The following is a 23,435-nucleotide window of genomic DNA, read 5'->3' on the forward strand; positions in this document are numbered from 1 at the left end:
TCCATCAAAGTTGCCCATCCCTGGTGTAAACATTGCTTGGGGGTTATAGATATGTCACTGCTTGTGACGGTTTGTGTTACAGAATGCTTCTATGTCTGTGTGCAGTTATCAGTAGCAATGAGATTCACTTTGACGGCTCTTTGTAATCCTTTCTGACTGTGTCATAACAAGATGTGCAGACCGACCAGCCTCTCTGAGATAATATGTTCCCACTGGCCAGAGACGTCATTTCAATGTCTACTTTTGATTTACATTTGGTTGAGTTGTCAACTAATGTGAATTCAACGTGAACCCAAAACATTTCATCATGTCATTGGATTTAGGTTAAACATTGTGTATAAAAAAAAGGCGAAATTCCCTTAAGTTGATGACTTTTTGCAAATCCAATCGGTTTTCCATCACATATAATTGTTTTGTTGAAATGTTGTGGAAACAACGTTGATTCAACCATCATGTACAAAACCTCAATCCACATTACACACTAGACATGATATTTCAAACTAGGTTCCACCAAACATTTAATCAGTCTGGAAATCATCTGCAATACACTGAGGCATACTAAGCATGATTAACTTACTGTGCATACAAATAAATATATGGAGACAATAGCTGATGGATTTAGATATGAGAGTGCTCGTGACATCATGGGGTATGATTGCCTCATGAGTAATCCTGGTTGTATCAGGAATCGCACAAGAAATGGACGCTATTTAGCAAATCGCTAAGTGATTTTCATTATATTGTCATTAATATATACTTAATTCATATATATTTGGCTGAAGACACCCTTGTAGCTAGATGTCATTAAGAAAACATATTGTTTAGGCCTGAGACTAGGGTCTTTACAGATGTGTGGCATTGACCAACTCAATCAGTTAAAGATGGCGCCAATCAATATTGAGGCCAAAGAGGTATTGCAGTTAGCATATCTATTTTAAAGGCCCAGTGCAGTCAAATACGTGACTGTCCTGTGTTTTATATATATTTCCAGACTGAGGTTGGAATAATACTGTGAACTTGGGTAAATGATGATAATGCCCTTTTAGAGCTGTTTGAAAAGACTGCCTGAAATTTCAGCCTGTTTTGGTGGGAAGGAGTTTTGGCCTGCCTGGTGACATCACCAGGTGGTAAATTAGTTAATAGACCAATAAGAAAGAGTTCCAAACCTCTTTTTGCCAATAACAGCTAGTTTTCAGTTATCCCTCCCCTCTCAGACCCCTCCCAGACAGTCATAGCTAAATTCTTACTTGAGAAATTGCTATTTGCTAAGAAGCTACAGTATTTTTTATATATTTTTTTACCATTTTAATTGAAAACAACCACAGTAGGGTACTTAATTCTTACCCAGAACTGATATGATATTGAGATTAGAGGTCGCCCGATTATGATTTTTCAACGCCTATACCGATTTATTGGAGGACCAAAAAAAAAAAACAGATGCCGATTAATCGGCCGATTTATTATTTTTTTTAAATGTATTTGTAATAATGACAATTACAACACTAGTGAATGAACACTTATTTTAACTTAATATAATAGATCAATAAAAATAAATTTAGCCTCAAATAAATAATGAAACATGTTCAATTTGGTTTAAATAATGCAAAAACAAAGTGTTGGAGAAGAAAGTAAAAGCTAACGTTTAAGTTCCTTGCTCAGAACATGAGAACATATGAAAGTTGGTGGTTCCTTTTAACATGAAACTTCAATATTTCCAAGGTAAGAGGTTTTAGGTTGTAGTTAATTTAGTATTTATAGGTCTATTTCTCTCTATACCATTTGTATTTCATATACCTTTGACTATTGGATGTTCTTATAGGCACTTTAGTATTGCCAGTCTAACAGTATAGCTTCCGTCCCTCTCCTCGCCCCTACCTGGGCTCGAACCAGGAACACATTGACAACAGCCACCCTCGAAGCTTCGTTACCCATCGCTCCACAAAAGCTGTGGCCCTTGAAGCAGGGGGAACAACTACTCCAAGTCTCAGAGCGAGTGACGTAACCGATTGAAATGCTATTAGCTCGCACCCCGCTAACTAGCTAGCCATTTCACATCGGTTACACCAGCCTAATCTCGGGAGTTGATAGGCTTGAAGTCATAAACATTGCAATGCTTGAAGCACAGGGAAGAGCTGCTGGCAAAACACACAAAAGTGCTGTTTGAATGAATGCTTACAAGCCTGCTGCTGCCTACCACCGCTCAGTCAGACTGCTCTATCAAATATCAAATCATAGACTTAATTATAACATAACACACAGAAATATGAGCTTTTGGTCATTAATATGGTCGAATCCGGAAACTATCATTTAGAAAACAAAACGTTTATTATTTCAGTGAAATAATACGGAACCAAATCGGTGTCCAAAAATACCGATTTCCGATTGTTATGAAAACTTGAAATGGCCCTAATTAATAGGCCATTCCGATTACTCGGTCGACCTCTAATTGAGATAAAAACGTCTACATTTGACCTTTAAGTACCCAGGCACATGAAATGAAGGATGATTCTGGAGGTCAGTGTTTTCTTAAGGAGGAAGAATCTGGCACTAAGTCAGGTCGAGACTCATAGGACTGATTGACTGTTTTATTCCATTATACTGAGATTATTAATGGGAGAGATGAACTGCTGCGGTAACATTTAACTTTATTCCTACTTTGACACAGTGTAGGGCAGGCTACTTCTAAGTAGGAGGATCAGACTTTACAAACAGCATGAATGGGATGGAATGCATGGTGATTGTCTGCCATAGTAAACTGTTATAGCTGCTATCAGAGTTGACATTAGAACTACCAAGATACTATTGAGCGGAAGCATTTATCAGATGTTTTTATCCATGTGGACCATGTAGGAATCATACCCACAATTATTGTATTGCAAGCACCATGATCCAACTAACTGAGCCATTTTGCCAAGTTTACCTTTTCAGTCAAAGAGATTATTTAGAAATACACACCATCATAAGCTGTTGACCCAGATAACAAACCGTGGTATTCAGGATACACTACGCAACATGTCACGCTGTTGTCCATGTTTATTGGCAAAGAGTAGTAATTGGACAAGGGTTGTTTATACTTTTGATTCAATAAGATTATCATCACTAGAGTTTATTTTCAAAAAGACTGATTTAACAACCAGCTGATTGGATACTGTAAAAACCTACTAGTACTACCTGGTAGACTCCCCTCACAGGTAGATGTTTCATTCTATTCCGTTCCAGTATTTTAGAATAGTGTGATATACTGCTGTGGAACTAGGCCAAATCATTACTGGCTTCCTTTCTGATTGGTAGGACTATTGTTGCTTTTTCTTCCTCGTAACGTTTGTTTGATCTTTAGGATAATAATAGCCATTCTCTGTAGTCTAAAATTGTATCGTTTGCTACCAATTATTCTAAATCAATCACAGGTGTTTTAACTAGTATGAATAGATAGTGTACTGGTTAATGTGAGATATCACTGCTTGCACAAGGCATCATGACTAATTGCAACCTGCATTCTTTTTTTCCAGTTTGAACAGCAGAGTGTCGAGGTGTTGGAGGTTTGGAAAGGATGAAAAGCCCACTGTCCCTATGGAACTGACATGTTGAATAGCTACAGATGGACTGGGAGCATTTGTAATCCCATTGTTTCATTTATTAGATTTTATTTTCTAGAGCCCCCACAGAGGTCATCCTTAACCCATTGATTCTTGAAAATCCACAGGATACATGATTTTCTTCCTATTCAATGCTCTGTTCAACATGGTATAGTGGAGGAGAAGCTATAGATGAACATACATCAGAAGAGACAAATCTGCATGTGTGGATTTGAAAAGCATCCTTTTTATTCCATCCCAACAACGTATTGTATACAAAGGGTTATGTGACTGTTTGTTGTATTTGTTTTGCTGTGAGTGAGAAGTCAGTTTTACCAGGCTCTCAGCTGTGTCAGCGTGACAGATTCTGCATCAATCAGCGACGGTCAGGGCAGGACTCTCACATGCTGTGGTCGGCACATTTCAGAGGCACGCCATGAAGACAGCATAAATAGCCAGAGCGCTCGCTCTACTGCCAGCCACACAGCCCCACTCACGCAAAACGTGCTCACACTAATCTCCCCTGACACAAGGGGAACAGGATGGACTACTGGCTGGTTCTTATTATACCTCAGTGGTTCTGTGGACAAGGTCACCCTCTGATTGGTAGCCTACAACACCTGTTTCAAACCCTCCTATTGTTACCATGTGTGGACATTGAGGATACTAAGGGCAGAGAGTGTGGTAGCACTGTTCTCTCCTCATAGTCATGCCTAGTTTCTTCTGGTTATTCTGGTCTACTCGTGATGCTGGCTGTGCCATCTCAATTCATCGTTAAAGTTGACTAGTCTCTGTTGGCTCTGATTAAATGGGACTTCCCGAGGTTGGACATCTGTCTAAATCCCTCTCTCTGGCTCTCCCGGTGTCTCTGGAACAACATGGGTGTTCTCTCTATTCCTGTCATCACTTGCTTGGTTTGATATGTGGGCCATTTGTTTCCCTGCAGGATGATGGCATCCTGAAAGAGATTGACATCAGCCAGCACACCAAAGAGGGATTTGAAAAGGCAGACCCCTCCCAGTTTGAGCTGCTGAAAGTGCTAGGCCAAGGCTCCTATGGAAAGGTAAGCATATACCTTGATTAAGGTGTTTGGATCTACAGTATGTTATACCTACTCTGTGTTGTATGTGTACTGTACATTTGTGACCCTTTCCCCTAGTGTTCAATCTGACATTACTGTTACTTTTGCACTCAGATTTTCAGATATTTTTGGGTGTGTGTATTAGTATTGTATTTGAGAGACATTCTACTGCCCTGTTGAAGCTAGTAACATAAGCATTTCACTGCACCTGCTATAACACCTGCAAATCTGTGTATACGACCAATAAACTTTGATTTGATTTGATATTAATCTCATCCACAGGTGTTCCTGGTGAGAAAAATCAGAGGCTCTGACAGAGGACAGCTTTATGCCATGAAAGTGTTAAGGAAAGCAACACTAAAAGGTATTTATTATGATACTTTCGAAGAGTTGTATGTTTTTCATCAGCCCAAGCTAGCTAAGATCGCTTATTACATTAAACATACATCATATGATTGATTATTGCAGTAAACAGACATGATCAGGGTATGATTGACTATTACAGTAAAATGATCAGGGTATGATTGGGGCAGGAAGATTCTAGCGGTTAAGAGCGTTGGGCTAGTAACAAAGGTTGCTGGTTCGAATCCCTGAGCCAACTAGGTGAAAAATCGGTCAATGTGCCATTGAGCAAGGCATTTAACTTTAATTGCTCCTGTAAGTCGCTTTGGATAAGAGCATGACCAAAATGATTTATTATTACAGTAAACAGACATGATCGAAGTCCCGATCCAGACAAACTGTTTGTTCTACATAAGTAAGAAAATATATATTATGTTTCCTATACTCAACAAATCTCAGTCAAAAACATTACTTTTTTTAATCAGCTCTAAAAAATGAAATGTAGCCTTTTGTCCCTGTCTCAGGAAATTGAGATGATGTCCTCCTTGCTTACATAATACAGGCACAGCTGCAGGAGTGTCCTCACTGCAAGGCAGAGAGCCATTGCAAGAGGAAACTGGCATAATATTCTGCATTGCAGTACAGGTGATTGAAGGGAGGCTTCCAGTGTTACGAACACAAAATAATTCATAAGGAAGTAGCTGACTTCCATTTCACAGGTGACCTAGGAAGAAGGCTTAGGTAATGCAGATAGATTAGCAGAAAGCAGCTGTCTATATTATACTACGATGTTCCCACTGCAGGACCAGATCAGTGGCTGACTAGTGAGGGAAATGCCTTACTCATGCATGGTTGGGAGGTCTCATAGTTTCAACAGGTTTGACAGTATAGAAATTCGAACCTGAGGTATTTTATACAGTATCATCGGATACCGGCCCAACTGTAAAGGTTTCAATAAGGATAGCTTTCGTCAACATCTATTCAGTTCTACAAGTATCTTAACTCATTACCACTACTTTGATTTGCTTTGTCTGTTTTTCAGTCCGGGATCGGGTGCGGTCCAAAATGGAGAGAGATATTCTGGCGGAAGTCAATCACCCGTTCATAGTCAAACTCCATTACGGTGAGCTCATCGACGCAACCATGTTCTGACTGGCACACATACATAGAACAGACACTGACAGGTCTAAACTGAAAACCCTGTTTTTAAAATGGGCAAATAATTATGGAACCAGGTTGTCTTTATTTAGGTGATGTTAGAATGGGTCTGCCGTCAGACATCAGGCAGAAACACATTTTGATATTAAATGTAGTTGGATCTTGCATTGAATAACTCTCCAAGCGTTTTATAAAGCTTGGCACGTCTCTCTAAACATTTCAGTGATGTCTGGAGCCCTTCAGACAGCGAAAGCCGTCACTCATCTCAAAGCACCTCACCTCCTTGTTTATCAGCATGCTCTGAGTAATTCCACAGCAGCCCCTGGTAAACAGAGAGTATTGCTCTGAGTATTCCCACAGCAGCCCCTGGTAAACAGAGAGTATTGCTCTGAGTATTCCCACAGCAGCCCCTGGTAAACAGAGATTCGCTCTGAGTAATTCCACAGCAGCCCCTGGTAAACAGAGAGTATTGCTCTGAGTAATTCCACAGCAGCCCCTGGTAAACAGAGTATTGCTCTGAGTATTGCCACAGCAGCCCCTGGTAAACAGAGAGTATTGCCCTGAGTAATTCCACAGCAGCCCCTGGTAAACAGAGAGTATTGCTCTGAGTAATTCCACAGCAGCCCCTGGCAAACAGAGAGTATTGCTCTGAGTGATTCCACAGCAGCCCCTGACAGAGAGTATTGCTCTGAGTAATTCCACAGCAGCCCCTGAAAGAGAGTATTGCTCTGAGTAATTCCACAGCAGCCCCTGGTATACAGAGAGTATTGCTCTGAGTATTGCCACAGCAGCCCCTGGTATACAGAGAGTATTGCTCTGAGTATTGCCACAGCAGCCCCTGTTAAACAGAGAGTATTGCTCTGAGTATTGCCACAGCAGCCCCTGGCAAACAGAGAGTATTGCTCTGAGTATTGACACAGCAGCCCCTGATAAACAGAGAGTATTGCTCTGATACTAGAGGAGGAGACCATATCTGTTTTTCTATTTACATGTTTATCTCAAAATTAGACCAGGAAAGAAAGATTTCCCTTGCCACGCATGCCTTGAAGCAGTACAACCTCTCACAAAAGTCTGATTCACATTTAGAGTGTTTTCCTTTTATTCCATGTCATGTAGCGAAGGATAATATGTGTTGAGTGACCATTGTGATGTTGTTTTGGCCCAGCCTTTCAGACGGAAGGGAAGTTGTATCTGATTCTAGACTTCCTCCGAGGGGGAGACCTCTTCACACGGCTTTCCAAAGAGGTCAGTCAGTCATGTTAGTCACTGTGAGGGCTTACTGCTCCCTAATTCACTGTTTTATTAATACATTCAATCACCACATGATGTATTGTGTCCAATCAAAAACACCCTTTGACCAATGGGTAAAAAAACGAATGTCTCTATCATAATCCGTTCAAAAGTGATTAGAGTTGTTACCCTTGTAGGATGGCCAGAATTAGGGTGACTAAATGAATGGAGGCCACATTATAGTCACAGCTTGGCTGGATGCTGTGTGAGAATTAAGGCTAACTGACAGGCTCACAGTTGAACTCGTCATCTTTCTTCTCAAATTCGGAGGGCATAAAACAATATAGAGGTAGGATATATATCTATTTTGAGACATGACATGGTATTTTCATATTTTAGTATACAGTTTTCATATTAATGCAAAATTCCTGTTCTTTTTAGAAGAGTTCTGACAAAAACAAGAGTATCTCTGTGAAATGTCAACTGAACACTGAGCATACCGCAATCATTTTATTTTCAAAGCATTTTACATTTAATTAAGCTTGTGTCATGGTAATTTTGACTTTTTGCTTCCCTCGGAAACAACTTTGCAGACGGCCACCACAGCAAATCCTAAAAGGTTGCTTCAAGAAAGCAGCAGCGCTCTGATTATAATATAATTGATTATAATTACTGCATCATTAATCAAATTTCACGCAATCAGTTCACACAATCAATCTCCAATTGACTTGGGCACATTTAGAATGCTAAGTCTCTTGGTACACATGTCCCTGTGATTGAATAGGTACAGTATATTTCGAGTTGTAGCTTCATCAAATCATTTTCCCCAGTGATCAATAGCCTGGTCAATGTGTGTGTTTAATAATGAATGGGCTGGTGATTTTTTTAGCTTTATTTAACTAGGCAATTCAGTTAAGAACAAATTATTTTTACACTGACAGCCAACCAGGGAACAGTAGGTTACCTACCTTGTTCAGGGGCAGAACAACACATTTTTGCATTGTCAGCTCTGTGATTCAATCCAGCAACTTTTCGGTAACTGGCCCAAAGCTCTAACCACTAGGCTACCTGCCGCCTCTATGATTGGGTCCAAACACACTCTGAATGATATTGGTTTTGCCTTAATTGGCTTTGCTTTAATCTTGCTATTCAGCATCTCTGAATGCCCATGTACTGTTTACAGAGTGAGCTGAAAGAAGAACTTCAGTAATAAACAGTGTAGTGTTTTCAAGTGAACAACCCAGGTTTATTATTATTATTTTTGACCAGTCCTTTAATCTTGACATTTCTCATGCTCTTTCACTCAACTTAATTGCCTGTTTGCACCAGTGGGCCACACCTCATCGCAGAAACAACCTCTGTCCCTATCAGTCAGATTACAATATCTCCTTTGTTCTGTTGATTCATTACTCCTGAATCCATCCACTAACCCAGGGATAGTCAAACCATGGCCCGCGAGCCAATTCAAACTGGCCCGCGGCGAGTGTGAGTCATTTTTTTTATATATATATAAAAATATATATATATATTTGGGGGTGTTCAAAACACTCCAGGCCACACGTTAAAGTCTACAACTAGATAGAACGTGTGTAGAAATGATAACGGACCGATATATTTTCAAATAACTACCCTTTTTCTGGCCTACAAATTGATTTGGACAAACAAATCAGTCCTAAAAACAATGTGCAGCCCTCCGTTGAATTTCAAAATCCCAATGTGGCCCACAAGTAAAAATGATTGCCCACCCCTACACTAGCCCATATAATAATACCGCTATTATGAATACATTATAGATAACAATGCCTGTGATGGACTGGAGGAAAAACAAGCATTTTCTTTATTTTGCTTCCTTGCTTATCTTACTATCGATTCAGTGACTCATATTTCCAAACCTCTCCTAGAGTACCCCCAGCCATTCTACTTATTTGTTCATTTCCAACTGGCACACCTGATCCACCTGGTCAACTAATCATCAAGCCCCTGATTGGTTGAATCGGGTGTGCTAGTAGGCCTACTGGAACAGATCATATATAATGAACTGTTGGGGTACTTGAGGGGAGTTTTACCAAATGATTAAGGGGATGGAGATTATTATTGCAGAACAAAAACAACCTGCCGCCCGGATAATAGACCACCAGCTTTGTAAACGCATTCATCCATTCACCCATGCTTCCTAAAACCCCTGCCTCTGCTGTGTCATCGTGACTACTACCAATTCTGTAAATGATAACAACTGGAATAAAGTTTAACTTAATCTGTAAACAATTTGTCTCTTTGGATTTAAATGTGCTCTACTGGGCAGAGAGACATGTGGGAATTGAGATGTGAATGAATTACTGCTGGTCTTGGAATCAGTCATCTGGAGCAGCTAGCAGATGCACACGGGTGCTGGCGGGATCTTGTTACTTTAACGGCAATTCAATTTTCTCCTTGGCACCGCAGGGTTTATTCCCCAAACAAATTCTATTTGGGAGCTAAATCAATCTTACTGTGGCTAAAATTAGCTCTGTAGTAAACAAGGAGAGAAGTCAACAATCCCATGCTCTGACTGAGGAAACTTTGACAAAGGTTCTATGACATCCTAAATGCAAATATTTTGGGTGAGGTTCCAAGCAGCTGGCTTTGTGATCAAGTTAATGAGTTTCAATATGAGTTCAATCTGTGGCTAGTGCTCTTGTTTTGCTCAGGCTACCTGACATTGGAATAATGGAAAACACTCTGATGTGTTTTAAACAGATCAAATTTAACAATCTAAAACACTTCAATGTAGGCTACTCTTAGGTTTTAAAAAGATGATCTTTCATGTTCACAATCATATATCACGTGTGTACTGTTTGCATATTGTCAATGACTCATGGACTGTCACTGGTAGTCTTTCTCCTTTGTCCATTTGCAGGTGATGTTTACTGAAGAGGATGTGAAGTTCTATCTGGCTGAGCTGGCCTTGGCCTTAGATCACCTTCACAGTCTGGGCATCATCTACAGAGACCTCAAACCAGAGAAGTAAAACACTTGTACACCCACTGACTGTACAGTGCCATAGACTACTTCTCTGTTCAAAGACCACCTTTGTGGTCCTGTCTGGCGCAGTTGGTAGAGCGTGGTGCTTGCAAGGGTTGGGGATTCGATTCCTGCTGTGTTGAGCCATACCTAAAGTGTATGCACACATGACTGTAAGTTGCTTTGGATAAAAGTATCTGCTAAATGGCATATATTATACAGTTTTTATGCATGTGAATGCATGTATGCATGTTTCTTCATCTCAGAGATTTATGAATATTCTGATTGGGAATGACCAAGCACATAACTGCATTGGATTACTGGAGTGCCGTCTGATTTGATATCATATAATACTGATCCAGGAACTCAAACAAGGTTGCTGCTCTGTGTTGCTGTCTTCTCCGTGCCTATCAAAACATCTACATGTCTCTGGTGCAATCAAGGCAGCATCTGTCTGTCTTCTCCGTGCCTATCAAAAAATCTACATGTCTCTGGTGCAATCAAGGCATCATCTGTCTGTCTTTTCCGTGAGCACATCCTTCTGTTTATTCTGAAAGTGCTATCAAAGGGCTTTTACAGTTGATGGAAACGTTTGACGACCTCCAAATGCATCAGTCAAGGAAACATTTAGGCCCCTGAGATGTGAAAAGTGTCCACTTTTCCATCAACCTCTATTTTTCATGTTTTCCATGTTAACAATGTGGAATGCAGGACTAGTAAATTGGCTCTCAGGGGGATTTGATGAGAGGAAATAAATTAAGAGCTCTCAGCCTGCTCCTTGATTTCCCTCTCCAATGGGAATAATTCATGCAGGTTTACAGGTTTTATTTTATTTACAAAAATATATTTCATCAGTACGTACTCTTATCCAGAGCGAGTTACAGTAGCGAGCGCATAGATTTTTCCCAATACTGGTCCTCCATGGGAATTGAACCCACAACCTTGGCATTGCAAGCACCATGCTCTACCAACTGAGCCACAGTGGATTTGCAGTGGGCTGCATTTTTTGAAGGGCAAGCTATTCCCAGCTTTACTGTTGATGATTAATGACAGCAACCCAAGGGCACAGTGTGCTGTGCACAAATCCATTTGTTCTAACAAACAAACACTCAATAAATGTGTGGGTGACATGTACTGTGCAGAGAGGTGTAAAGATTTTATATACAGTGTTTCTATTATACAGATATACTGTATATTGATGTGACATTCCTTCCCTCTACAGTATCCTTCTTGACGAGGAGGGCCACATCAAGATTACAGGTGACTAGAAACTGTTTTGAAAAGAGATTAGTAGCGTTAGTAGTCCCTTTGAATAGCAGTTGTCTCCTCTACATTGAATACATTAAGCCCATTGCTGGTGGCCGTTTTCCACCGTCTTTAACATCAGTCCCTTTGTGTTTTAGATTTCGGGCTGAGTAAAGAGGCAACAGACCATGACAAGCGAGCGTACTCCTTCTGCGGGACGATAGAGTACATGGCCCCTGAGGTGGTCAACAGAAGAGGACATACACAGAGTGCTGACTGGTGGTCATTTGGCGTCTTAATGGTATGGACCTCCCTCCCTTTCTTTAGATAATGCATTACACACATACTATAGCTATTGGTTGGCTGCAATGTTGCTGCAACGCAATCTCCAGGGCAGAGTTTCATATAGTAAAATTATTCTTGCATCCAGTATGTGGACGTAGCACTACGCATACAGCCTGTACGACCAGATGTGGTATCTTAATTTGATCACTTTGTTGTTGCAGAAAATTCTCCTTCACAGCAGGAACTGCAAATTTGTAGTGTTTTCCAGGTTTAAAAAGGCTTCTAAAGTTTGTAATTTCCACTTTAACATTTCAGACTTGATTTGCCCTAACGAAAAATGTATCAACCCTATAAAAATATACATGAATTATAATCTACCTCAAAACCTTAAATAAATAACTGTTCCTTTTGTATTAGCACTTTGGATTTTCACTTTTTGTATTTTTTTGAGCATAGATTAAATTAATGATATTATTTTTGCATCTTGGCTTCCTTGGGGTATTCCTTCTCGTGGTTTTGAGTATGAGTACTCTTTGAACTCTTTACAGATATGTTCTCTCCCACGCACTGGCCGCCTTTCGTTGTAGCCTGTGCGCAAGCCCTCATACTAATCCACATAATAATTCACATATCCTGTTGCTGCAGGATTGTATTCCTGCTGTGGGAAACTGGTCAAATTAAGATAGTACATCTGTATACTCCAAATGTGGATCTTAATGCATCACACAAAAGATGGATAATAATGACTATGCATACGGGTAGTAGTTCACTACTAATAGGTCATACATTCATCTCTTCAGTCCTCTTAAATTACAAGATGAATGCGGATTGAATAGAGCCAGACATGTTATAATCAGGTTGCTGCTCACTAATCCACACATTACTCAACTACCTGTAGCTGCGGTCAAATGACCAAATCGCCCTCTAGTGGTCTCATGGGTGGAATGTTAATCATCCTTTTCATTATTCCATAATAAATAAAAAATATTATTTTTTAAACAGTCAAATCCGGTGTTTTTATATCAATCGGTTTTGTTATGTTTCAGTCTTCTGTGATGTGTAATACTGGGATGCAAAATCAAGCATGAATACATTTCAACTCTAAATCTTTTATTTTTTATTTATTTCACCTTTATTCAACCAGGTAGGCCAGTTGAGAACAAGTTCTCATTTACAACTGCGACCTGGCCAAGATAAAGCAAAGCAGTGTGGCAAAAACAACAACACAGAGTTACACATGGGATAAACAAACATACAGTCAATAACACACTAGAAAAATCTATATACAGTGTGTGCAAATGTAGTAAGATTAGGGAGGTAAGGCAATAAATAGACCATAGTGGTGAAATAATTACAATTTAGCATTAACACTGGAGTGATAGATGTGCAGATGATGATGCACAAGTAGAGATACTGGGGTGCAAATAAGCAAAAATAAATAACAATATGGGGATGAGGTAGTTGGGTGGGCTATTTACAGATGGGCTGTGTGCAGCTGCAGTGATTGGTAAGCTGCTCTGACAGCTGATGCTTAAAGTTAGTGATAGAGATATAAGTCTCCAGCTTCAGTGATTTTTGCAATTCGTTCCAGTCATTGGCAGCAGAGAACTGGATTAATCTCCAATCCCACTGGCTCCAGCTCATCTATAAGTCTTTGCTAGGTAAAGTCCCACCTTATCTCAGCTCACTGGTCACTATAGCAACACCCACCCATAGTACATGCTCCAGCTGGTATATTTCACTGGTCACCCCCAAAGCCAACTCCTCCTTTGGCCGCCTTCCCTTGTAGCGAGGGCCAGCCAACGAGAGCATACAGGTTGCAGTGGTGGATTTGGTGACAAAACAGATGGCACTGTGATAGACTACATCCAATTTGCTGAGTAGAGTGTTGGAGGCTATTTTGTGAATGACATCGCGGAAGTCAAGGATCGGTAGGATGGTCAGTTTTACGAGGGTATGTTTAGCAGCATGAGTGAAGGAGGCTTTGTTGTGGAATAGGAAGCCGATTCTAGATTTAATTTTGGATTGGAGATGCTTAATGAGTCTGGAAGGAGAGTTTACAGTCTAACCAGAAACCTAGGTATTTGTAGTTGTCCACATATTCTAAGTCAGAACCGCCCAGAGTAGTGATGCTAGTCGGGCGGGCGGGTGTGGGCAGCAATCGGTTGAAGAGCATGCATTTAGTTTTACTAGCATTTAAGAGCAGTTGGAGGCCTCGGAGGGCGTGTTGTACGGCATTGAAGATCATCTGGAGATGTATTAAAAGTGTTCAAAGAATGGCTAGAAGTATACAGAATGGTGTCGTCTGCGTAGAGGTGGATCAGAGAATCACCAGCAGCAAGAGTTACATCATTGATATATACAGAGAAAAGAGTCAGCCTGAGAATTGAACACTGTGGCACCCCCATAGAGATTACCAGAGGTCCGGACAACAGGCCCTCCGATTTGACACACAACTCTATCTGAGAAGTAGTTGGTGAACCAGGCGAGGCAGTCATTTGAGAAACCAAGGCTGTTGAGTCTTCCGATAAGAATGTGGTGATTGACAGAGTTTAAAGCCTTGTCCAGGTCGATGAATACACATGCACAGTATTGTCTCTTATCGATGGCGGTTTTGATATCGTTTAGGACCTTGACCGTGGCTGAGTTGCACCCATGACCAGCTCAGAAACCAGATTGCATAGCAGAGAAGGTACGGTGGGATTCGAAATGGTCGGTGATCTGTTTGTTCACTTGGCTTTCGAAGACTTTAGAAAGGCAGGGCAGGATAGATATATGTCTGTAACAGTTTGGGTCTAGAGTGTCTTCCCCTCTGTAGGGGGGGATGACCGCGGCAGCTTTCCGATCTATAGGGATCTCAGACGATATGAAAGAGAGGTTGAACAGGCTAGTAATAAGGGTTGCAACAATTGCGGCACATAATTGTAGAAAGAGAGGTTCCAGATTGTCTATCTCAGCTGATTTGTAGGGGGTCCAGATTTTGCAGCTCTTTCAGAACATCAGCTATCTGGATTTGGGTGAAGGAGAAGCGGGTGGGGGGCTTGGGGACGTTACTGCGGGAGGTGCAGAGCTGTTGGCCGGGGTAGGGGTAGCCAGGTGGAAAGCATGACCAGCCGTAGAAAAATGCTTATTGAAATTCTCGATTATCGTGGATTTATCGGTGGTGACAGTGTTTCCTAGCCTCAGTGCAGTGGGCAGCTGGGAGGAGGTGATCTTATTCTCCATGGACTTTAGTGTCCCAGACATTTTTGGAGTTTGTGCTACAGGATGCACATTTCTGTTTGAAAAAGCTAGCCTTTGCTTTCCTAACTGACTGTGTATATTGGTTCCTAACTTCCCTGAAAACTTGCATATCGCAGGGGCTATTTGATGCTAATGCAGTACGCCACAGGATGTTTTTGTGCTGGTCAAGGGCAGTCAAGTCTGGAGTGAACCAAGGGCTATATCAGTTCTTAGTTCAATCTTTTTTGAATGGGGCATGCTTATTTAAGATGGTGAGGAAAGCACTTTTAAGGAATAACAAGGCATCCTCTACTGACAGGATGAGGTCAATATCCTTCCAGGTCGATTAGAAAGGCCTGCTCGCTGAAGTGTTTTAGGGAGCGTTTGACAGTGATGAGGGGTGGTCGTTTGACCGCGGACGCAGGCAATGAGGCAGTGATCACTGAGATCCTGATTGAAGACAGCAGAGGGCAGGTTGGTCAGGATGATATCTATGAGGGTGCCCGTGTTTACGGATTTAGGGTTGTACCTGGTAGGTTCCTTGATCTTTTTTGAGATTGAGGTCATCTAGCTTAGATTGAAGGATGACTGACTGGGGTGGTAAGCATATCCCAGTTTAGGTCACCTAACAGTATTTCTGGAAAGGTGGATTTTTAAAAGTAGAAGCTCGAACTGTTTGGGCACATACCTGGATAGTAAGACAGAACTCTGCAGGCTATCTCTGCAGTAGATTGCAACTCCGCCCCCTTTGGCAGTTCTATCTTGGCAGAAAATGTTGGAATTGGGGATGGAAATTTCAGAATTTCTGGTCCTTCCTAACCAGGATTCAGACACGGCTAGGACATCAGGGTTGTGTGCTAAAGCAGTGAATAAAACAAACTTAGGGAGTAGGCTTCTGATGTTAACATGCATGAAACCAAGGTTTTTACGGTTACAGAAGTCAACAAATGATAGTGCCTGGGGAATAGGTGTGGTGCTGGGGTCTATAGGGCCTGGGTTAACCTCTACATCACCAGAGGATGAGTAGGATGAGGGTACGGCTAAAGGCTATAAGAACTGGTCGTCTAGTTCTTTGGGAACAGAGAATAAAAGGAGAAGATTTCTGGGCATGGTAGAATAGATTCAGGGCATAGTGTACAGACAAGGGTATGGTAGGATGTGAGTACAATGGAGGTAAACCTAGGCATTGAGTGACGATGAGAGAGGTTTCGTCTCTGGTGGTACCAGTTAAGCCAGGTGAGGTCCCCGCATGTGTGGGGGGTGGGACAAAAGAGCTATCTTAGGCATGTTGAGCAGGACTGAGTGCTCTACAGTGAAATAAAACAATACGAACTAGCCGAGGCAGCAGTAGACAAGGCATATTGACATTAGAGAGAGGCATAAAGCAATCACAGGTGTTGATCGGGAGAGCTAAGACAACAACGGGTAAATAGCGATGAATGGGCAGAGCGGGTCAGTTGTGCACATACAGGACCTGAGGTCAAGGCTGGGGATAAACAAAATGAGGTACCGTGTTATCGAAACAGTCCAGGGGGCATCAGCTGTGTAGCGGAGTGATCATAGGGTCCAATGAGCAGCAGCAATGAGTGAGTCAGGGAGCCGTTCGGTAGTCACTACTATGCTCGGTGAGCGGGACATGGACAGGTGTCTTCTTTTTTTTGAGCCTATAACCGTGTGTGAGGTGTATATTTTTGTTTCAGAGTAGATTTGTTTAAGACTACCAAGAAACACTCTGTGTGACCTTGATTTAGCCCACTGCAGTAAAATGCAAAAAAAACAAGGGACTGCCTCTAGTTCTCCACTTTCTCTAAAGTACAAGGGACTGCCTCTAGTTCCTTTATATTTCCCTAATGTTTTCAAGGCTCAATACTTTAGTCTCACATTAAAACCAGATCAATACAAACCTTGTCAAATGTATTCCTTTTAGGGACAGAATTTGGGCCTAGTATTGATTTTGTGCTCTATTTAAGGATCCTATTCTGGATTTTCTATTTTCTTACCTTTGATATTAAAAACTGCATTGTTGAGGAAGAGCTTTAAAGTAAGCCTTTCGCTGGACTGTTTACACCTGTTGTATCCTGTGCACGCAAAAACATTTACTTTGATTTGATTTTATAACACAAGCTCTGCTCTCTCCTAAAGAAACGCACCAGGCACTCTTACTGATTTCACCTGGCTCTCCATCTGCAGTGCTACAAGAAGAGCATGTGTAGTAGCTGGAAAATATTATTATTCCTATATCATGCCCTAGTATAGTGAGTTAGCCAGCCAAGATGTCTGGCATAACTACCTGACTTGATATACCAAACACCTAGTCCTCAAAGCAAACAGCAATTGTGAGTCATCTGTGACACTGCAGACCTGGGCAGCTCCTCAACTTCCCTCATTTCGTACAGCAATAATCAGGAAATGAAAAGTCATTGCACTGTAATGTTTTTTTGTAACACTTGACGTATGAGAACCATATGAAAATAGAAATAATGTAGACAGGAAAATCGAATTTCCTCTAGAGCAGAGAAGAGCTGGTTTATTTATGTAAATGAATTCTGAGTTGAGCTCAATTCAAACTGATAAGGGCACCCTGGCTGTGGGGGATTGTTTTCGAGGAATCAATCAATGATGTAACAGAGGCACACAAACACACACACAGCAAATTGACTTTGTTTCAAGTATTGTCAGATGATTATATTGTCAGAAAGCATTGAGCCATCTAATGCTCAACACGTGAGCATGGCCGCTTGAATTTGTATTCACACTCACATACAACTGTAGAATCCTAATTTGACCTATATTGTCACAGCAAAATAATCTTGCACCAACAGGATTTTAATGTTAAGTCCATAATGTTGCTTGGTCGGTGGTTAGGCTAAAAGTAGGCTACATGAAAAGTGCAATATTGTTAATGTAACCATGTGTTAGTGTGGGTTTTCAGTGAATTTATGTAAATAATGAAGCAAAAGAGTGATCAAATTAGGATCCTACATCTGTAGATTAAATGTTACATAAAGGGAGACATAAGGACAGGAGCTAGCATCAATGCAAGCTTTTAAAGTTGAGTGCTATTGCACATTCATTTTAATGGTTGAAGAAATTGATGACAACAGTTTGATTGTAGTATTTTTAGCATTTTCACAGCTTTCCTGTGTAGCTCAGTTGGTAGAGGATGGTGCTTGCAACGCCAAGGTTGTGGGTTTGATTCTCATAGGTGACCAGTATGAAAATGTCTATCCTCACTACTGTAAATCACTCTGGATTAAGAGTGTCTACCTAAATGTAAGTAGAAGCTGTTCAAATTGTGGTGAAATACATTAGATTGATTTGTAAATTGCCACTGACATTGTTTATCTTTGATTTCAGTTTGAAATGCTGACAGGATCTCTACCATTTCAAGGCAAAGACCGCAAGGAAACAATGGTCCTGATACTGAAGTAAGATACTATACTGACAATGTCTATGGCAACTACCCCAGGAAGAGTAGCTGCTGCCTTGCCATCAGCTAATGGGGATCCCTTATAAATACAAGACTATAAATGAAATAATAGTTTTTTCTGTGAAATAACTTTTTTTTTCTGTTTTGTAGGGCAAAACTTGGCATGCCGCAATTCTTAAGCCCAGAGGTGCAAAGTCTAATACGGGCCCTCTTCAAAAGAAATCCTGCCAATAGATTAGGTATGTAGTCAAGAGCATTACTAAAATGTGTCTTTTCACATGATCCATTCTATTTATCAATTGGAAGACAAATTTACAGCATTAGATCAACCTTTTCTCATTTATTAAATGGGACACAGTAGACAGCATTGAAATCTGAATCTTAACTCATCTTCACATTGAGGGTTTTCAGGATAGTGCAGGCTAGAGGGCACAGTTACTGTATGTTTTCTCTTACCCATCGGTGGAAGCTGGTTGGCCAGTGGTGGGACTGAATATAGTTCAATGAATCACTTCCTCCGTGATTTATAAGATGGAGAGTAAATTCACCGAGACCTCTTCAAGCTGGAGTCATTATTTATGTATCATTACAGGAAATATTAGTCATAATTTACCTAAAGCTGAGAGGTTATATGTGTTATATGCATCTATATGAGCCTTTATAAGACATGTATATGAGCCTTTATAAGACATGTATATGAGCCTTTATAAAGCATGAATATGAGCCCTTATAAGGTATGTATATGAGCCTTTATAAGACATGTATATGAGCCTTTATAAGACATGTATATAAGCCTTTAGAAGACATGTATATGAGCCTTTATAAGGCATGAATATGAGCCTTTATAAGACATGTATATGAGCCTTTATAAAGCATGAATATGAGCCTTTATAAGGCATGAATGTGAGCCTTTATAAGGCATGAATATGAGCCTTTATAAAACATGTATATGAGCCTTTATAAGACATGTATATGAGCCTTTAGAAGACATGTATATGAGCCTTTATAAGGCATGAATATGAGCCTTTATAAGACATGTATATGAGCCTTTATAAAGCATGAATATGAGCCTTTATAAGGCATGAATGTGAGCCTTTATAAGGCATGAATATGAGCCTTTATAAAGCATGTATATGAGCCTTTATAAGACATGTATATGATCCTTTATAAGACATGTATATGAGCCTTTATAAGGCATGTATATGAGCCTTTATAAGACATGTATATGAGCCTTTATAAGACATGTATATGAGCCTTTATAAAGCATGAATATGAGCCTTTATAAAGCATGTATATGAGCCTTTATAAGGCAGGAATGTGAGCCTTTATAAGGCATGTATGTGAGCCTTTATGCATTACTGCATAGGGCTTATATGTTATGTAGCCACCACCGGAGACCCTAGTTAAATAAAATGGTCTAGAGAGTGTAGTTAATATTACCCATAATACCCCATATTCTCACTGAAAGAGCAGAGATACTTGAGATAGAATTTTAGTAAGTGAGAAATTTACAGCCCAGTGAAGCTAAAAAGAGTATTCAATCTAAATGTCCTGGTGTATTTTACTGTTAGGTGCTGGACCAGATGGAGTCGAGGAGATTAAAAGGCATCATTTCTTTGGAAATATAGATTGGAATGTGAGTACAATGCTTCTCGTAACCTTTTCTAGAAATCATTAAAGGCAAAGATGACCATCCATTGCTTTTTGATATGTCCTGAGGATTTCCTTTGGATTGTTGTACTTTCATACAAGAAGTGAAGGTATTTTACCTCAGACTTTGTACCTACTGAGTAGAGAGGGAAGAAAACAAGATAATTGAAAGCTTTCTTCTTTCCAAGAGGACAATTTTCTGTGCAGTATTTGGGTTGAAACATAATCTATTTTTACTCTCAGAAGTCACTGACCTATTTCTCTTACCTTGTTTTGGTTTTTGGTTGTCATACTAACAGATCAAGCAAAGAGACATACCTAATCACCATGGATTAAATGTAGCTCAATAGTAAATGGAAAAATTAAAGTAGCATTTTACCTTTCCCCCTCATGGTGAAACCACAGAAGCTTTACAGAAGAGAGATCAAGCCTCCATTCAAACCAGCAGTGGGCAGGCCAGAAGACACCTTCCACTTTGACCCCGAATTCACCTCCCGCACACCAACAGGTGATTAGTAATTGTAGGTGAAGTAGTTCAGCCCGTTGGCGTGTGTGGTGTGCGTTTGTTTGTGTGTGTGTGTGTGGGATGTTGCCACATAATTTCATTAATCATGATGTTATGTTTCATTTCATGCTGTTTGCTTTTCTGTTATGCTGTTTACTCAAAATAATAATTTCTCCATGCATCTGTGTTCCACACACAAACTGACATCAATTTGCTGTTAAATTACTGACAAATAACCCCCTTTTTTATATCGACATAAAGTACACTTCCATATCGACAAAGTCAACCAGCCACAACCCTCTGAAATGATTATATCATTCAATGAGTGCAGTTACATGCACACAATAATATAATTATTGTGAATAATCAGATTAATATAATAGTTTGACTTAAACGTTTACATGCTTTGCAAGAAGATTGATTTTCCTAATAATCCTGTTTCCATGGTCACATCTGAAATCAGACTTCGTGGTGGGACTTAAATAAATGCAGAAAATCACCAATCAGAATGAACGTTCTACCATGTTATTTTTCTGAAGCATATTTGATTCTGAGTTCGGACATATAACGTTTATATGTGAAAACCATTCCAAAGTTTTTCCAAACTCAGTTCACTCTCGCAGCGCAAAAGAAGGCAGCTCATGCTGCTCATGCTGCTCATGCTGCTCATGCTGCTCATGCTGCTCATGCTGCTCATGCTGCTCATGCTAACACATGGCCATATCAAATCCACTGCTACAGTATATCTCTGATTTAAAGCATTTACATGTCCTAATCATTTGAAAGAGTGCTCAGAAAACCAGGCGTTTTAATCGCTGTGTGCTTACTTCCATTATGACTTTATGCCGATTTAAGATGAGCAGAGTAAGGTGTTTACTCATTGGGACTATTTGGCCTACACTACAATGCTATATTTGGCCTACTGCCATAATCAGTTGAATGTTGAATTATTAGTGTGCATGTAAACGTACTCAATGAATCCTAGTCCATGTGCAAAGGAAATTTGGTACAAAAGTACCAATATTTAACCTCATATATCAGCTGCTAGTGTGCAAAGTCAATAGCTGTAGCTGTACATAAAGGTTCAATAATAATAATAAAAAAAGACCCTAAGGCCACATCTAAAGGCCACATCTGTACACTACAATGGGACTGCCCCTCAAAAGTAAATTCATGATAAATTACAGTAACTCAACAGATGTAATGTATTTCCAGTTGCTAATATGTCCCAAGTTCCCATGTCTGTCCTGTTCTCCCATCAGACAGTAGAGGTTGTAACAGGTTCTGTACCATCTGTCACCTTCTCCCATCAGACTCACCTGGCATCCCTCCCAGTGACAACACACACCAGCTCTTCAGAGGGTTCAGCTTTGTGGCCACTAATCTGGACCAGGACCAGTCCATTGCTGAAATACAGCAGAACTCAACCGTCAACCCTATTGTACAAGTGAGTATGCTAGAGGGAGAGAACTAATCAACTCAGGTATACAGCTCCTCCATCAACCATATAAACTTATTAAATACTCAAAGGAATATTTGAAACAATCACAAATATCAATATTTTTTTAGATAATATGACATCCTTCAGGCAATTGTCTTTTTATATATATTTTTAATTTTCCATGAATTAAATGTAACCACAAAAATGGACGTTGGTGTCTCTATAGTCTCAACTTCAAGGGGAATATCAGAAACTCTGTATGTACAAATTAAGAAGAAATCAATATGATATCAGGAAGGAACCTCATTGGGATGTCCTAGCATAACATCAGAATACATTAGATTAACCACTTTCGATACTCTATTCGGAAAGTGTTGAGTAAATGAATTACAGGCGGATTATCTGCTTTATGTAAATCATTCATATAAATAATTGATACCTTTTTTGGTGCTTCAGGGAGACCTCTTTCCTTTGGACTATATGTGTATGGATTACCTGACCTATCAGTTTAGTATCAACTGCCACCCTTACCTATCAGTTTAGTATCAACTACCACCCTTACCTGACCTATCAGCTTAGTATCAACTACCACCCTTACCTGACCTATCAGTTTAGTATCAACTACCACCGTTACCTGACCTATCAGTTTAGTATCAACTACCACCCTTACCTGACCTATCAGCTTAGTATCAACTACCACCCTTACCTGACCTATCAGTTTAGTATCAACTACCACCCTTACCTGACCTATCAGCTTAGTATCAACTACCACCCTTACCTGACCTATCAGTTTAGTATCAACTACCACCCTTACATGACCTATCAGCTTAGTATCAACTACCACCCTTACCTGACCTATCAGTTTAGTATCAACTACCACCCTTACCTGACCTATCAGTTTAGTATCAACTACCACCCTTACCTGACCTATCAGTTTAGTATCAACTACCACCCTTACATGACCTATCAGCTTAGTATCAACTACCACCCTTACCTGACCTATCAGTTTAGTATCAACTACCACTCTTACCTGACCTATCAGCTTAGTATCAACTACCACCCTTACCTGACCTATCAGTTTAGTATCAACTACCACCCTTACCTGACCTATCAGCTTAGTATCAACTACCACCCTTACCTATCAGCTTAGTATCAACTACCACCCTTACCTGACCTATCAGCTTAGTATCAACTACCACCCTTACCTGACCTATCAGTTTAGTATCAACTGCCACCCTTACCTGACCTATCAGCTTAGTATCAACTACCAC

At 40.3% G+C, this 23,435-nt stretch overlaps 1 protein-coding gene across 1 annotated transcript in view; it reads left to right on the top strand.

The window, feature by feature from the left end:
- LOC139375698 (ribosomal protein S6 kinase alpha-2) overlaps positions 1–23,435 on the top strand; it is a 36,158-nt gene that overhangs the window by 2,063 nt on the left and 10,660 nt on the right. Inside the window, exons 2-13 of the mRNA XM_071117506.1 lie at positions 4,522–4,638; positions 4,939–5,020; positions 6,041–6,121; positions 7,322–7,401; positions 10,283–10,389; positions 11,609–11,646; positions 11,790–11,932; positions 18,496–18,566; positions 18,719–18,807; positions 20,140–20,204; positions 20,624–20,726; positions 22,037–22,170. Coding sequence (XP_070973607.1) covers positions 4,522–4,638; positions 4,939–5,020; positions 6,041–6,121; positions 7,322–7,401; positions 10,283–10,389; positions 11,609–11,646; positions 11,790–11,932; positions 18,496–18,566; positions 18,719–18,807; positions 20,140–20,204; positions 20,624–20,726; positions 22,037–22,170 — 1,110 coding nt within the window. The remainder of the gene's footprint in view (positions 1–4,521; positions 4,639–4,938; positions 5,021–6,040; positions 6,122–7,321; positions 7,402–10,282; positions 10,390–11,608; positions 11,647–11,789; positions 11,933–18,495; positions 18,567–18,718; positions 18,808–20,139; positions 20,205–20,623; positions 20,727–22,036; positions 22,171–23,435) is intronic.

This window comes from Oncorhynchus clarkii, chromosome 20 (genome assembly GCF_045791955.1).
Source record: "Oncorhynchus clarkii lewisi isolate Uvic-CL-2024 chromosome 20, UVic_Ocla_1.0, whole genome shotgun sequence".
NCBI lineage: Eukaryota > Metazoa > Chordata > Actinopteri > Salmoniformes > Salmonidae > Oncorhynchus > Oncorhynchus clarkii.